The sequence below is a fragment of the Balearica regulorum genome, chromosome 5, assembly GCF_011004875.1.
Source record: "Balearica regulorum gibbericeps isolate bBalReg1 chromosome 5, bBalReg1.pri, whole genome shotgun sequence".
NCBI lineage: Eukaryota > Metazoa > Chordata > Aves > Gruiformes > Gruidae > Balearica > Balearica regulorum.
Genome location: NC_046188.1, coordinates 43,564,395 through 43,579,869, shown reverse-complemented (window position 1 = coordinate 43,579,869; position 15,475 = coordinate 43,564,395). Strand labels below are relative to the sequence as shown.

At 58.4% G+C, this 15,475-nt stretch overlaps 1 protein-coding gene across 4 annotated transcripts in view; it reads right to left on the bottom strand.

Moving 5' to 3' along the window:
• Positions 1-1,376: 1,376 nt before the first annotated feature.
• DGKZ (diacylglycerol kinase zeta) overlaps positions 1,377-15,475 on the bottom strand; it is a 45,081-nt gene continuing 30,982 nt past the window's right edge. For 2 of the 4 annotated variants that reach the window (XM_075754539.1, XM_075754538.1), the window contains 16 exons: positions 14,954-15,016; positions 14,637-14,710; positions 14,414-14,525; positions 13,952-14,151; positions 13,560-13,660; positions 13,348-13,427; positions 12,155-12,199; positions 11,810-11,879; positions 9,876-9,916; positions 9,135-9,325; positions 8,556-8,587; positions 7,749-7,789; positions 7,259-7,379; positions 6,690-6,726; positions 6,298-6,397; positions 1,377-3,826 (listed from right to left, as the gene is read on the bottom strand). In XM_075754539.1, the coding sequence (XP_075610654.1) occupies positions 3,710-3,826; positions 6,298-6,397; positions 6,690-6,726; positions 7,259-7,379; positions 7,749-7,789; positions 8,556-8,587; positions 9,135-9,325; positions 9,876-9,916; positions 11,810-11,879; positions 12,155-12,199; positions 13,348-13,427; positions 13,560-13,660; positions 13,952-14,151; positions 14,414-14,525; positions 14,637-14,710; positions 14,954-15,016 (1,425 nt within the window). In that variant the 3' untranslated portion in view covers positions 1,377-3,709. The remainder of the gene's footprint in view (positions 3,827-6,297; positions 6,398-6,689; positions 6,727-7,258; positions 7,380-7,748; positions 7,790-8,555; positions 8,588-9,134; positions 9,326-9,875; positions 9,917-11,809; positions 11,880-12,154; positions 12,200-13,347; positions 13,428-13,559; positions 13,661-13,951; positions 14,152-14,413; positions 14,526-14,636; positions 14,711-14,953; positions 15,017-15,475) is intronic. The other 2 variants (XM_075754540.1, XM_075754537.1) reach the window with 1 other exon arrangement.

Here is a 15,475-nt window from a genome sequence, read left to right as displayed (position 1 = left end):
ACACCCTGAGGTGCGTTTCCATCCCACGGGAGGGCCAGACAGACCTCCAGACCTCTGACACGCAGCTGCAAAGGAGAAATGGGGGATGCTGAGGCCCTTTGCAGGAAAGGGTAGGGGTCTCCATCAAAGGTAGACTGCCCCCCCCCCCCCATTACAGCGATTGCATTTGGGACTGCTTTTCTCCTTCACCATAAATTTGACACCAGGGCGGCTGGAAAACTCTCATTGCCATGGTTACTGACAATCCTCACCGCCAAGACGTGGGCCAAGCGCCAACGTGCTGGGGTCTGGGCACTGAAGCGGAGTGGGCCCCCTCCTCCCAGTCACTCGTCCGCCGGGTCTCTGGGCAGCAGCCCAGGGGGGCCGGGACAATTTGGTGTGCCTTACACCCGCTACAGACCCCCACTGTTAGCTCTGGGCAGGAGTTGAAAGGCTGAAGGCGATGAAAGGGAGGCGTGGAGGGGTGGAAGGGACAACGCAGCCAGGGAAGGAGGCTGCTTCTCGGACGGGGAGGGGGCGGCAGGAGTGACAGGCAGGCTCCCAAGCTGCCCTCAGGAATCTCCCCATCACCCATCGTTTCCATCCCCGTCTCCCTCACCAGTGCGCCGTCGGCCAGAGCAATTACCTCCCTTTTGCAAAGGAAACTCTGCAGGAGAGATGGCGTTGGCCACAGTCATCCTTACGAGTCCAGGGCTGGAAGCAGAAGCATCCCTAATCCCCCGCTTTTGTAATTGGAGAGCGGTCCTCCTGCTGGAGATAATCCCAGCCCTCAAGGCTGCAGCCCCAGCGCTCGGCACTGGAAGCAGGACCCCAACGCTCCTCTCTGGAGCCAGAAATGAACGGGAAAAGCCCCTGAGCAGGCTCGTCCCCCGCAGAGCAGCATGGCTGGGGACAACTCACCACAAAAAGGGTCAACAGAAACGTTTTGAAATCTGGAGGCTGGATGCTGCTGCAGTACCCATCGACAGCCGTGCGGCTGCAAAGGGCAGGGCAGGCCTGACGCCAGAGCTGCTGCCTGTCGCCCAGAGAGGAGCCAGAGCGGGGCAGGAACAGCCGGCTGCCAGCTCCTGGTTCACACTTCCAAGCCCTTCTGGATCACTTGGGATGGCTGTGCACTTTCTCCCTGTTCCACGTTACACCAAATATCGATGTATGCCACAGAGCTGGGAAGAAGGTCACTCAGGACAAAGTCGCTGTATCTGGCAACTGTCCCAGAGGGATGCTGTGCAGGGAAGCGGGCAAGGACCTGGCCCAGCAGGGAACTCCTCAGAGCACCCCCAGTTAGGACAGGGGCAAAAGCCTCAGGGTACAGCCTTGAAGGGTGTCACTCATGCAGTGCCCACCGCATTCTCATGGATGCGGCCGGAGACAGGAACTAAAACATCCATCTCTTTATTTCATTTGCAAGAAACAACAACATCCAAACAGTCCAAGTCGAAAAGCAATGGGAACGCAGACTCACACCAGGCCCTCGGCCTGCTGGAGCTGGCACCCTCACAGAGTTACAAAAATACAGTCCTACAACAGCATCTAGAAACACAGACCCAGGTATTGCACAGAACCCCTGCCCTCCATGGACAGGGCGACCAACACCCCCTCCGCCTTCGCCGAAATACAAGCCAGGCTTGGAATTGCACAGCAACTCAGCTCACGTGCACACGGAGGGGCCACACGGCGAGGGGGACAGTGTGTCTCTCAACTACCTGTACAAAAACTATAAGGGAAGATACAAAACTGGGGAGAAAAGGGGAAGCTGGGGCTGTAAACGCCTGTGGGCCAGGCTGGGCATCCCGACTCGGGGGCAGCAGTTTGCAGCTTTGAGAAGATGACAGCGCCTTGTCTGTTGGTGGCCAGTGAGCAGTGCTGATGGGAACTCTGCACACTGCTGGAGCATCCCAGCTCTGAACATGGTGGGACACTGTTGTTATTAATGGCCAATACCGACACTGGCCCCTGGCACTCTGCACTGCGCCTCTGCTCCCCACCACAGCATCCCCCATCGTCCAAGGGAACTCTGACCCTATCCAAAAAGCCTGAAGGGTATTCTGGTTCTCTGCAGTATCCTCATACCCTTTTTTTGGTATTGGTATTAGGAGAGATTTGAACTGTGCCACCCAGCACTACCCAGTGGGTGCAGCTGGGTGTGAGTGCAGGTGGACCCACACAGCAGCAGCATCCTCCCCTGGGACCCAAGCTGCTTCACAGCTGCTGCCCACCCAAAGGGGCCGAGCAGGGCTGCAGGACCTAGAGCCATCAACTCTCCTCCTCTGCTGGCACCTCCTGGTCCCAGAGACTGTCAGTGCTGCAAAAGCCTTGTTGAAGGGCAGGCTTGGTGCCTCTGCAGATGGTCAGCACCCATAGCACCCACAGAGGAAATTGGTCGTGGTGCCTCGTGCCCTATGGCAGATGGTAGGTGAAATGCCATCCCATTGCAGGTGTGACTCGGGGCTGGGAGCCCTGATGTTTTCTATCCATCCAAATCCCTCTTTCTGATAAAACTGGAGAGGGTGAGCTGATGACCTGCCCAGGGAGCTTGTGTCTGGGCTGGGCGAGCTCCCAAGTTTTCCCTGCAAAGCCCTGTGCCCAGTTGGGGGGATGGCAGGAGTCAGACTCAGAGGACACGTGTTGACAGGTTGGGAGGCATGGGGGGGAATCCCTGAGAGCAGCACTGACCCCAGCACTGCCCCTCCAGCCCCGTACAATGTCTAGCATTGGGGTCAGGGAGGGGGGAGCTGAAGCAGGGAGGGCAGCCAGATCGAAGTCAGCATTTGAGAAATCCAACGGGCTCCACCGCAGCCACTGCCCAAGCCAAGCGCAACTCCCCACCATGGCTACAGGCTGCAGCAGGCTCACGAAGAGATGCTCAGCAGATACCGGGTGTGCAGGCCACCCTACTCAGCCCTGCGAAGGGAAGGACAGTGGGAGGGCTCAGTAGCCTTCCTCCATGCTGTCTCTGCCCTGGGCCAGACTGCCAGTGGCTGAGCACTAAAGGCAACCAGGAGGGCAGCAGCTGCCCTGCTTCCAGCTGCACCAGTCCCAGGTGCTCTGAGGAAAGGCTGGGTGCGCCAGGGACTTCCCTTCTGCCACAGAAGGCCCCGGCAGGGCAACGGAAAGACCCGCATAGCCCCAGATTGACAGGAGGGAGGAGGAGGCAGGGGCAGTAAGTCATGGTGCTTCCCTTGGGGCAAAGTCTGAGGCTCACGGCCTCTGCTGTCTACCCGCAGAGCCTGCGACTCCTGCGGCTTGCCAGACAGGAGAGGAGGAACAGGACATGAACCTAGCTAAGCATCTAAAGGAGGGGCACTGCCGGCAGGGAGAGGGGGCGAGCAATGATATCCCACAAGGATCATAGGTAGGAGCCTGCAGAGGGGGGGCGCTGGCATCACTCCCGTGCACAAGGGTGACGTGGGGCTTCAGCCTGGCCCGCCCCAACAGGACTGCAGGATGGAGCCCATCCAGGGCAGGGAATGTGGTAGATGAGGGGTGAAAGGGGACACACACAAAGAGCCAGGCTTCAAGTCCCAAATACTCATTGTCCTCATAAACAGAGTCCCAGCCCAGCCTGGGGCAGAGCTCTGCTGTCTCCATCTTCTCAGGGGACCAGGTTGACATCTAGGGAGGGCTGGGCCAGACTCACAGCTCTGCCAGTTGCCGTCATCATCCTCTTCTCATCCTGCCTGAGCTGGCTTGGGCTAAGGCACACCGAGCACTACACAGCTGTCTCCTGGTCCTCCCGCTGGATCATCTGGTAGTGCTGTCGGTTCTCGAGGTAGGCAGCTAAGTCAGGATCGTTGGCTTTCTCAGCTCGGTGTTTGGGGGTGTCTCCCTGCGTAGGGGAGGCAAAAGATGTCAGAGTGCCAAGCACTGCCTAAACACTGCCTTGGCACCTAAAGGTGTCCCCGTTCCTGCACTGAAAAGATGGCTGCAGCTGGGTCCAGCAGAGCCCACAGCCAAGCCCCGAGGTAGGTGGTAGCCGAATGCTCATGTGCTCGCCACAGAGCAAAAACGTGCTCCTGAGGAGCCTGACTTTGCTGCAGGGCTGGAAACTGTCCCCTGAAGGGCCATCAGCCCCGCATGTGGGCCAGGATAGAAACTGGCCCCGATTGTCACCAGCCCTCCTCTCCAGAGGTGACAAAGGTTGGTCCCCATGACCTGCTCTTCCCTAACGCTGGGGAAGCAGACAGGAGAGGGTGAGGAATGAGGGGTATGTCTGGGGAATGCCCGGGAATACCAACCCCCCTTCCCTCTCGCAGCCTGGCTAGCGCTCCTGCTCCCGGAGGAGGATCGCATTTCACCAGCTTATTGCAGCCATCTGGACTGTGTCCACTAATGAACTCCTGCACTCCATAAAAAGCAAATCTGTTAACAGCTCCCAGCTCCGTCTCCCTTTCCCCCTTCCCTCCCCCTGCTCCTTGCTCCTCCTCGCCAAACGCCCGGGCTCTGCTCTGCTGCTGAGAAAGGCTGCAGAAACCTGGCACTCTGCCGCAGCCATTGAAAACCTGCCACAGAAGGGATGCCTGGCCTGCTCGGCTTGTCCCCTGGTGCGCAGCGGGGCACGGGCGGCTGCGGCAGGGTGCCGGGGCCTCCAGGACAACCCACAGTGTATTTCTCCAGCAGGAACAATGGTCAGACATGCAGAGCCTCCGCTGGGCCTGGATGCAGCTGTGGACAAAAGCCCATTCGTGCACGGCTGCGAAGTGCAATGCACCAAGAAACCCCCTCTTTTGCACATGCACCCCAAGACCTGGGCACACCCCATGGTCCTGCACACATCCCCCCACGCACATGCAGGCAGGGGTAGGGAGACTGCTCTGTGCTTTGGTGCCAGTTCTCCTTGGGGGGCCTCCTCTCTGCAGCCCCTTGAACGCAAGTGCTCATTTAACAAAGCGGGGGAAAGATCAGAGGAGGAATTGAGTTTCTTTCCTGTCCCCCTGCAGAAGCCCCACTGCAATGCTGCCTGCCTGCAGCCTGAAACCGGAGCTGCCAGGGCCCCTCTGCCCAGTCGGGCTGAGGCACGCCAACCGATAAAGGCTCGGCCTCCCTCACCGCGGCAGGGTGTGGGATCAGCCCGCTCTGAACCCGTGCCACAGGTCTGACGCCAGGGCTTCTAATGAGGTGGGTTCCTGCCTGCGCAGGCAGGCTGTGACCCAGGACCCAGGCGAGGTCAGTGCAGCAGCACAGAGGGGTCCCCAGCAGCTACAGACCCGGACACGTGTTTGCACAGGCATGTACAAGCCCCGTTCCCTGGGGCAGCCTGTCATGCCTGAGCAGGGCTCCCTTTTTGCTGGCAGGTTGGGGGCTGCTCCCCTCCTTCATGCAGATGAGGGAGCTGGGGGCAGAGGGGGGCCATGCCCCCAGAGCTGCCCTCTCCCCCCGCCTCTCCCCAGTCACCACCTCACCTGGGCATCGCTGTCTCATCCTGTGGCTGCTGGCTGAGTCTCCAGCCAGGCCAGCCCCGCTCCAGGTGATGTGCAAGGCCCAAGCCTTGGCCAAGACCAAGAAGGAGTGACAAGAAGCCAGAGGTTGTCTGTAGAACACCTCCCTGGCAGCTGGCAAGGGGGCTGCACATTGTCTGAGGCAGCCCCCAAGCTCCACCAGCCCCAGCAAGTTTGCAGCCCCTGCCTGGGCTCCTGCCCTGTCCCTCACACCCACAGACTGCACCTTCTTGGCTTATTCCTACGTCTCCTCCACTACATCCCATTGCTATGAGCCTCTGCGAGATGGACACACTGTGTCCTCTCCACCACCTGCCTGCCTCAGGAACCTCCTGTACCAAAACACAGCCTCAAGTCCCCTTCCTGCAACTCCTCTGCCAGGGCTGGCACAATTTCCCAGCACCAAGGCACATCTCAATAAACTTGGCACGTGAGGGAAAGGGCTGCCGTGAACTGCTCCTGCTCCCCACGGCTGGCTTCACCCACCGAGAGGAGCTCCCAGTGCCCCATCACAGCTGCCCGCGGGGGAGAGTGGAGGGGGGCCCTGCAGCTGGGAGGGAGCTCATAGTGAGACTGTCCTCGCTCTGACCCCAGAGGGTGGGAAGAGGGAGACAGGGATGAGACATTCCAGCCCCTCGCTTCTAATTTAATAAAACAACAGGGAGAGAAGCACAGGGAGGAGAGGGATTTAACCCCTCTGCAGCTGGGCTCTGCTGGGCAAGCGTGGGTGCTTCATGTCAGTTCCTCTCCGGCTGGCAAAGATCCCAGAAAAAGCACTCTTGCTCTGCTCCCCTGCTGGCCCCACTCCTGCCAGCCCCCCAGTCCTCCCAGAGAGCCCCACTGCCAGCCCTCCCACCATCACCTGCAGGTCCGTCTTCATGAGCGAAGCCCCGGCCTCCACGATGTAGTGGCAGATAGTGCGCTGGCGTAAGGCTGCAGCCTGGTGCAAGCTGGTTTCACCACTGGGGAGGAGAAAGCGGGAGATGTGAAATGACCCCTCCAAACAGGGACATGCAGCATGTGTGGGTGACAGCGAGGGACAGCATTTCAGCTGCAGCAGAAGCTCGTGGTGGGTTGCACACTTGTCCAGGCAGCCCTGACAGAAGAGGGGGTGCTGCTCTGGGACAGTCAGTCCAGAGAGCACTGGGAACCACGGCTGGTAATTAGAGCAAGGGGGGCTGGTAAGTGCCCAGACAACTGGTCACCTCACAGAGGGTCTGGCCAACAGGTAATGCAAGTCAGTCAGCAACTTACTTCTCCTCCTCCGTGGCATCAAGGATTTCTGAAGGGGCTGTGGAAAGAAAGACAGTGCAGGGCGAGTGAGACCCAGCTGCGGGGCAGATGGACCCACCTACTCCCCAGTCACACTCTGCATCTTTCCATAGGGGCTGCTATTTCCATGCTGCCTGCAAAGGTCCTGACTCCAAAGTGCTCAGGCCAGCAATGGCATCTGAGCCCAGCTGAGCCCAGGGAAGAAGAGTTATTGTGGACTCATTACAGAGAAATATCTAAATAAAAATAAAGCAGCCTGTATTTCAGTGGGAGCTGCCAAAAACAACAAGTCAGCTGCCCTGAAGGCAGAAGCAGGACACTGAAAACTGTTTCCCAGAGACGTGCTGGTCCGTGCCTGGATGTGGCAACAGCCACGGGGGCATCCCAGTACTGGCGGACAGATGCCAGGGAAAGCCCACATGCCAGAAGGAGGAGGTAGCAAACCCAGAGGGAAGGGACCTAAGCCCAGGAGCACCTCCTCTGAGCAGAGGGTTGGGCTTCTTCGGCTGCTGGGCTCCTTTGCTAAGGGTGGCACTCTGGCCCCAGCTCACCGTTCTCGATGATGTATTTGACGATGTCTTTGCTCCCTGATTTGACGGCATGGTGGAGGACGGTCTGGCCCGAGGAGTCTCGCACCATCAGGTCTCTTCCAGCCCGGTGCAGCTCTTGGAACTACAGGATTGCCAGGTTGCTCAGGATGAGCTGTCTTTCCCAGCTCCAAGCCCCAAGCCCCAGCATTGCATCCCTGGGGTGCCCAGCAGGTTGTGTGGATATTCAGGGCCTGGCAGGGAGCTCTGTCCAGCTCATTCATGCCGCCAAGTCCCTTCCCTCCATGTCCCCCAGGAGAGAAACAAGGCTCTTTGCCAGGAGCCTGCCTGCTCCTGGAGGAAGGCCCTTGAGAGGAGCTGCTCCAGCGCAGTTGCGGAGTGCGGCTGGCAGGGCTTCCCATAGCCAGAGGGGAACGTCAGCTGAGCAGGCTGCCAGGCAAGCACTCAGAGCCAGCCCTGGCTGCACATCGCAGCAGGCAGTGGAGGCACCTACCTTGCTGAAGTTGCCGTTCTTGGCAGCTTCTATCAGCTCATCTGCAAAGAAGGGAGATGGGTTGGGGTCAGAAAAGCCGAGCTGTAATATCGTTTGGCTAATTGGGGAGCCAAGGGTTGGGCACTGGAGGCTTGGGAGTCAGCTGGAGCTCCTCCAGGTGCTAACCCCTTGGTCAGACTGGTTTTACATGGCTCCCCTACCTTCAGGCATGTAAGGGACAAGCCAGGGGAAGAATGGAGACCCCATGTAGCTGGGGGTGCAGCCAGACCTCAGCCCCAGGGAGATGTGCATGCAGGAGGGGCAGTCTCTGCCCATGGGCAGGATGACTGGTGATGGAAGTGGGGATCAGATCTCCTGGGCATGAGCCAGCGGCCAAGACACCTCTCACCCATGACTCACTCACACTTCTAGGCACTGGGCTCTGCTCAAGTTCCAGGAAACTCTTTTCATTTGCTCAGCTCCACAAGGCCCCTGACCTTGTGCTCCCACCTCCTGAGCTCCCCCTGGCAGAGACAGCCCCCCAGCCCAGCCCACAGCACTCGCTCAGCTCTGCAGGTGGGGGATTAACCCCTTGGCCATGCCATTTCCCGCACAGCAGGGCTGGGAAGGCACCTGGCCAGGCTGCTCCACAAATCACTGTCAGGTCTCTCCTGCCCACCTCTGGGGTCACCCGCCCGCAGGGCTCTCTGCTCCCACCTAGCACAGACAGCAGGGCTCTTGCCGGCACATCAAGGAAAGGACAGGCTTAAGAAGACATGGCAGGGACCCAAAACAGTGTGACCTGTGAGGGGGTGTGACAGGACTCACCTTTGTGTGGGAGACAGTGCTCAGGCTCAGCGCTGGAAGGGAAGAAGAAAAGGTGTAACTAACCCTGCCAGTCCTGGCAGCAGATTGCCCAAAAGGGCATGTCGTGGGTAGAGAGATGGCTGTGGAGAAGCCTGCCTGTGGCACTCCTCCAGCAGGCAGGAGCAGAGGCAGGCCAAGGGACTTCACTGCTCTTTCGCCATGCCATTTGCTTCTTCCCTGATATGGGTTCTTCCCCATCCCCACTCCCATTTCTGCTGCTGCTCCCAGCTCTGTTGCTCACCCATACCCAAGGCCAGCCTCAGCTGGGCTGAAAGACACCCATGTCCATTGCCCCACAGGCCAGGCACTGGAGCCTGACCCCATGGCTGAGCGACCTGGTGATGCCCCACTGCTTCCAGCGGCACTGGCAGAGGAGCAGAGAAGACAGGATGGCATCTCACCCCTTGGTCTCATTCACCACTGAATTCCTGCTCGCTTCCAGGGAGCCCCTGGCCCAGGGATCAATGCTGTGAAGCTAACCCTGTCTCTCCCATCACTGCTCATCCTTCCTGAGGTTCAGCACCTCCATTCCAGACTCACCTGGGGGCAGGAGAGGAAGGTGGAGAGGAGGAAGAGGAGGGAAATGCAAAATGGTGCCCACTGGGTGCGGCAGATGAGTCAACGAGGTCAGGCATGGCAGGAGAGGTGCCCACAGTCTGGGTGATCACCAGCTCTGGGTCCAGCACATACAGCTCATCCTGAGAAATCTCTGTCACATAGTTGAGGTGCTCCTGAAAGAAACAAGTCAGCCCTCTTCAGAAGCAAGACCTACTTCTGTATAACTCCATCCTCTCACATCCCATGCCTTGCGGGGGAGTGCTTGCATCTTGTTCAGCAGAGTGCTGGTGGCTCAAAGAATCCTGGGACCTGTGCTGGGAAGCCTCTGCATCTCCTTCTCCTTTTCAGGCTTCCCATCTCCTGCTAACTTAGCAGATGACCCGTACATGTCATCTCCACATCCCCCTCATTAAGATGAGGTGGGTGCCCAGCCAGCCTTGCTACAGTGCTATTCCTTACCCCCTCCGCTGTAGGGTCCCGTCGGCAGCTTCCACTCCAAATCTCTGTGCTCCCACCCATGCTCCCTCCCTTACTGCGGGAACCTGGAGGTGCTGTGGCCGGCCGGTCACACCACCCCTCAGGGGCTGCCACAGGGGAGGGCAGGGCAGCGGTGCGAGACCTGCACGCCCCCGAGGCTAAGCCTGCCTGTCAGTCCGCAGGACACCCAAGCACCTTCCCAGCAGGTGCCAGGGGAACGACAGCAGAGGCCAAAGCTACACTCACCTGTGCACGGTCTATCCTGTAGAACCGATCAGCCGTGGTTGCTGCAAGACAAAAGACAGAGCGAGACAGGGTGATTCTTGGCATGGGATGAGGAAGACAGCCACTTTCCACCACTGAGCAACAGCGAACTATCCAGCCACTTCATGGCTAGCATGGAAGGCACAGAAAAGCAAACAGCATCCCCTGACCAGGATTAGCCCCCTTCCCTTTGGGATCCTGCTGTTCTCTTTTCCCTAGAGGCAGCCCCTCAGGCCTGCAGACCACTGTGGCCCTATGCAACATGCTTTGCTTGCTATCTCCTCCTCAGTGACTCCCAGCAGGGAGCCACAGGGAAGGCAAGAACACAACTAGCTGATGCCATGACCTTTCTGGGGGCTTTCAAGTGCTCCAGCCTTGCAGCTGCAATGCAGCGTTAGCCCAAGCAGATGAAGCTCAGGGCTGTGCAGTGCACATCTCAGCACTTGCTTGCACCAGGTGAGGAACTGCTCCGATTCAACACGATGCACCTTGTTGCAGAGCACTGAGAAATTGGGGCACTAAGCGGGGCTGGGAGAAGAGGGAGCTCAGCCTCCCACTGACTTGACTGAGTAACATCCCACAGACTACCACAAGGCCACATCAGAGCTTGTGACTGCGGGGTACAACAGAGCACGCCACCACCGGTTGTAAATCCAAGCCCGTCTCCTAGGACGGCAGGAGAGCTTCAAACCAGCCTCCAGCCTGTTGCTGGCAGCAGCCTGTCCGAGTGCATCCCTCTGCTCATCCCTCTTCCTTAGAGGAGAGATCCCCACAGCAGGAGAGGAGCTCCTTCAACGCCAACGGAGCTAGTGGCTGTGCTGGAGCCAGACCCACGCAGCCACCACACTGGGGGGAGCGGGGAGGGGCTGGGAACTTATAAACAAGAGCACAGCACCAGGACAATTGGTCCTCACACAGGGTGGCACTTCCCCTGTGTCCCACCAGGCTGCTGGTGCCTTCCCATGTGAGGTTGCTGCGGTGGGACCCTTGGGGACCTGGGGAATTCCTTCCACAGAGTGGGGATGGGCCAGAGTAGATGAGAGGAGTGAAAGAACCCTATCTATCCTGTCCTGCCTGGAGATTTACGGTCAGGGAGGTGCTGCTGCTGAAGGCCTGTAATTCAGCTGCTTGAGTGAGCCTGTGCCATGTTGGATGAGGCTCTGGCCTCTTTCCTGACACATTTTCCTGAGCCCAGAACCTGCTGCTGGGAGGCTGGCAGGAAGAGGTAAACCGGTCCTGGTACAGCATCCTGGTAGTGACACATGGGAGCAGCAGTGCCAGCAGCCCCACACACAGGGCTGGAGCCCCAAAGGGAGAAGCTGCATCCTTTCAGCCTAGCATGAGGCTTCCCAGGCCCACTTTGCAACCAACGGCTGTGCTCTACGCCCTGCTACTGGGAAGTCAGGGAGATGAAGTGCCACCAACAGTCATTTCTCTCAGCCAGCTTCCAGGTACAGAGGGAGAGCTCTAGAGCCTCTCAGTCAGTGAAGGCAAAGGGACAGGAGAAAGCTACTTTCAGGCAGGGGAGAAGAAGCAGCTGGAGCCCAGCAGAGAGCCGGCTCCATATCACTGGGATGCTCATAGTGAGCCTTGCTCTGGGCATGCTGGAGCAGGGGGGCCCCCTGCCTGCATGACACAGGAGAGCAACCCCAGCAGTCCCACAGCGACGGGACACATACCACCAAGCTGACTTCAGGTCTGGAGGTAGAAGACCAGCAAACATCCTTCGCTCCACTGGTGGCCAGCAGTCAGGGACACAGCCTGGGGCAAAGTACTGCTGCACTTGGCCACAAAGACCCCAACATCCACCAGTCCCAAGTCCCACGTGGCTTTCAGTGATTTGTCACTAAGGGTCTGTCCCCTTACCCCCCCAAATTCAGACACAGTCAGCACTCCCAGGGGAAGATGATACTCACAGTCCAGGAAGCACCACTTGGGCGACAGCTTCTGGGATGACAGTGTCTTCGGTTTGGCTCCATCTCCCTCCTCCAAAAAAAAGAGAGGATAAAGTTGCGTCTCTTGACCTGCCCATCTCTCCCCAGAGTGTCCCTCCTGCTTTGGGAGGTCCCTGCAGATATGGAGGGCCACAGGCGCTTGGATGGAAAGGGGAACTTGAACACAGGCACAGCACACCACGATGGGACAGACTGGAGCTGACACACACCAGCTCCCTGGAGAGACAGGTGCCACAAAACGAGCCCACAAACCAGCATGGTGCACATGACAGATGGGCCCAGGGCACGGAGCAAAGCCATACACACCTGAAAGAGCAGGCGCTCTAAAGCAGATGGCTGTGGAAGGAAATCCTGCAGAAAGGCAAGGTGTGCCGTTACAGCTTTTGTCTGGGCGGCCCCCCAGCCCCTCTGTTGTCCCACTAGTGTTCCTTAATGTGCTGCCCTATCTGGCTTTACACACTGCGTGGCCAAAGTCTCTGGTCCCTGCCCTGCTTTGAGGCCAGAGCACAGTGGTTGCCCAAGGAGAGAGAAAAAGTAAACCACGAGGTGATCGAGGAACACCAGCCTCAACACACACCTTTAGAGGCACAGGAGGTTGCAGAGGCATCAGTCTACCGGGTTGATGCTGTAGGAAAGCGTTACCCTCTGAGCCTGGGAGCTGCTAACCATGTGCCTGTCTGCGTGCCCTCACCAGTACCTGGGCACAAGGTGGGCAGGGGACAGACATGCAGAGCAGGCAGAGCAAGGAGCCGATGCCAGCATGCCAGCCTGGGCAAGCAGCTCTGCAACTCAGCCCTGCAGGACACTACGCGCACGCTGGATGGGATTCCTTCAGGCACAAGAGCCAGCTAAGTGGGGACTGAGCAAGACCCTTCAATCTTCTGAGAGAAAATCAGACTGAGCAGTGCAGCACCAGGAGGCACGCTGTGGGCTCAGAAGGCATGGCTCACCAGGAGCAAGGGTTACACAGCCCATGTCCAAGTCATGGACACGCGCTAGCACATTGGCAGGAGCACAAAAGTTAGTACTTGCAAATGAAGAGAGTTGGAGGGGGAGCAACCCTAATCCAGGCACCCTGGGAGGGGCACAGCTGTGCCAGGAAACACAGAGCCCACAGAGGGCTGAAGAAACACAGCCACAGCAAATAAAAGGACAGAGGAAAGGCCTCCCCAAAGAGCCAGGGTGTGACAGGCCCCCATAAAGATGTATGTTGGCTTTGTCCACTGCCCCATAATTTTTCTGAGCCACCGACACTCTGAGCCTGCAGAACAAAGTCAGAAGAGCAACACTGAGAAAGAAGCTGCCAGACAGCAGGGAGCAACAAGCCATCCAGCTTGGGGTCCTGTCTCCACCATGGGGTGAAGGCAAACCTTGACCTGCTACCAGAAGCAGGAGCATGTGCGTTGGTGTGCGCAGGTCAAGGAGGCATAGAAATTCCTTCCTCAAGCCCCTCCCATCCTCAGCATCCAGCCGTGACCACTTTGCACATAAAGCCTCACCTCCTGCAGCTTCTCAATTTGGGTCCGGCACAATTCCAGGTCGCTGTCTCCTGGAACCACAATGATCCCCAGCGGCACAGCTGCATGACAGGGCACAGACACAACTCAGGTAGCAGCCCTCCATCCCCAGCACCTCATACAGCTGAGCTGAGGGCACTGCCCGACTTAGGGACTGCAGCTCCCACCCCCTGGTCACTCAGCTGGTCACTCACAGGCTTCCTTGAGCTTTTCCTTGTCATAGTGCAGTGCCTCGTAGTCACGCATGCTGATTCGGCTCACCCGGATCCGCAGCCGCTCGGGCACTGGCTGCTGGCTGTGTGCAGGAGGGAAGGAAAAGGGAAGAGATCAGAAAGTGACAGACCACTTTCTTCTTATCCCACCCACCCCTCCAAAACATGCAAGAACACAGACTAGGGTGGGGACCCTGGCACCAGAAGCTTCTCCAGCAGCAGGGTCTGGCCACACTTCTGTGACCTGATCCCTTCCCAGGTCCTTCTTGAGAGAGGACTGAAATGCCTCTGGGAGTGATGGATCAGTCCCATCCTTTCCCCCTCCATCCCTTCTGCTTTGGAGAGGAGGTGGCAGATTGATCCGAGGAACCTACTCATTGAGCAGAGGCATGGAGTTGCGCCGCTTGGTCTTCTGCACCATGTTGGCTTGGTTGCGCAGGGAGATGTGGATGCAGGAAGGTGCCAGCTTGCAGGGCTCTCCATCTACCTGCATGGGGATGGCCTTGGACGTGGTGAGAACCACCTGCCGGCACTGGCACAGCCGCTCCCCATGGCCACCAACCTGCAAGGCAGCCTGTGAAAGGGTCCAGAGTGAGAGCAGAGCACGGGCTGAGGGGTGGATGCGGGGAGCACCCATTGTCAGCCAGATGTCGCAAGTGAACCAAGTTCTAGAAGGGATCCACAGAGACCAGGGCATGAGAGCCTAAATCTCAGAGGGTCAGCACTACAGCTCCTCAGGAGGGAAGCTGGGGAACGAGGGGGCTGGCTGACGCCTGGTCAATGGGACTAGTCGCTCCCCTCATTGCTAGGTACAACTGGCAACAGCACCAGCTCACCAGGGATGTCATGGTGAAGCCAATAACTTCAATGCAGCCGTCATCGTGGCGCTGTGGCTCGAAGTCGTGGTGCTCCCCAGGGTTGCCCCAGGGCATGGTGCCTGCACAGTACCTGTGAAGGGATGGCAAGCGATGCATGAACATGCCCCTCCAAACCCGAGCAGGGATCTGTGGCATGGGGGTGAGGAGCCCAGCACATGAGGCAGGTCCTGGGACTGCTCACCTGGGGATGTTCAGGAAGACCAGGCACTGGGGCTTCAGGTCCTGGATCTTGGAGGTCAGGTCTGTCCCATCGCACTGGAGACAAAGCAGGGACATTCAGGCTGCTGTAAGGGAGGGCTTGGCCCACCCTACCCAGCTGGGAGGAAATTACCTCCTCCTCTGCTCCCCACAGTGACTGTCCTCCAAGCCAGGGGAAGCCAATGTCACTGGGAACACATCATCTCCCCAATCCTGAGATACCCAGTGTGCCAATGGAGCACTCCTCACCCCTCGGCAGCTCAACCCCCACCCTGGCCCAGAGCACCCCTGCACACTCACAACCAACTTGACGTGTTTCGCTAAGTCTTTGGAGCTCCCTGTGAGGAAGTCGGAGAAAGCCGTCTGCCAAGGCAAGAGACAACATTAGCACCCACACGTTCACTGAAATGAGCAGCCAGGAAGCCTGCCACTGACCTTCAGACCTCAGCTGCCAAGAGCAGCAAAACTCTTCCTTGTCTATTGGCAGAAGCCCTCTCTTCTCCCCTCCCCAGAACAACCTGATCCATTCCTCTGGCCATTTTGCCGACCAAAATCCTCAGGGCAGCTTTAGTAACACCTCCAGTATTCCTTTGCCAGCCCAGTCCCAGCTTTAGGGAAGAGCTGGCAAGGTCGGTCTCCACTCGTGAGAGACTCAAGTCACAAGAGACAAATTCGGTCTCAAGCTGCAATTCAGTCTCAAGCTGCAATGAAGTACTATAAAACAGAGCTGATGTGACCCCATCTGGAGATACCAGGAGAGACAGTACGGCCTCTGTTACACAGATCCTGGGGTCCCCTTTGGGTTTAACTGTATGGAGAGGA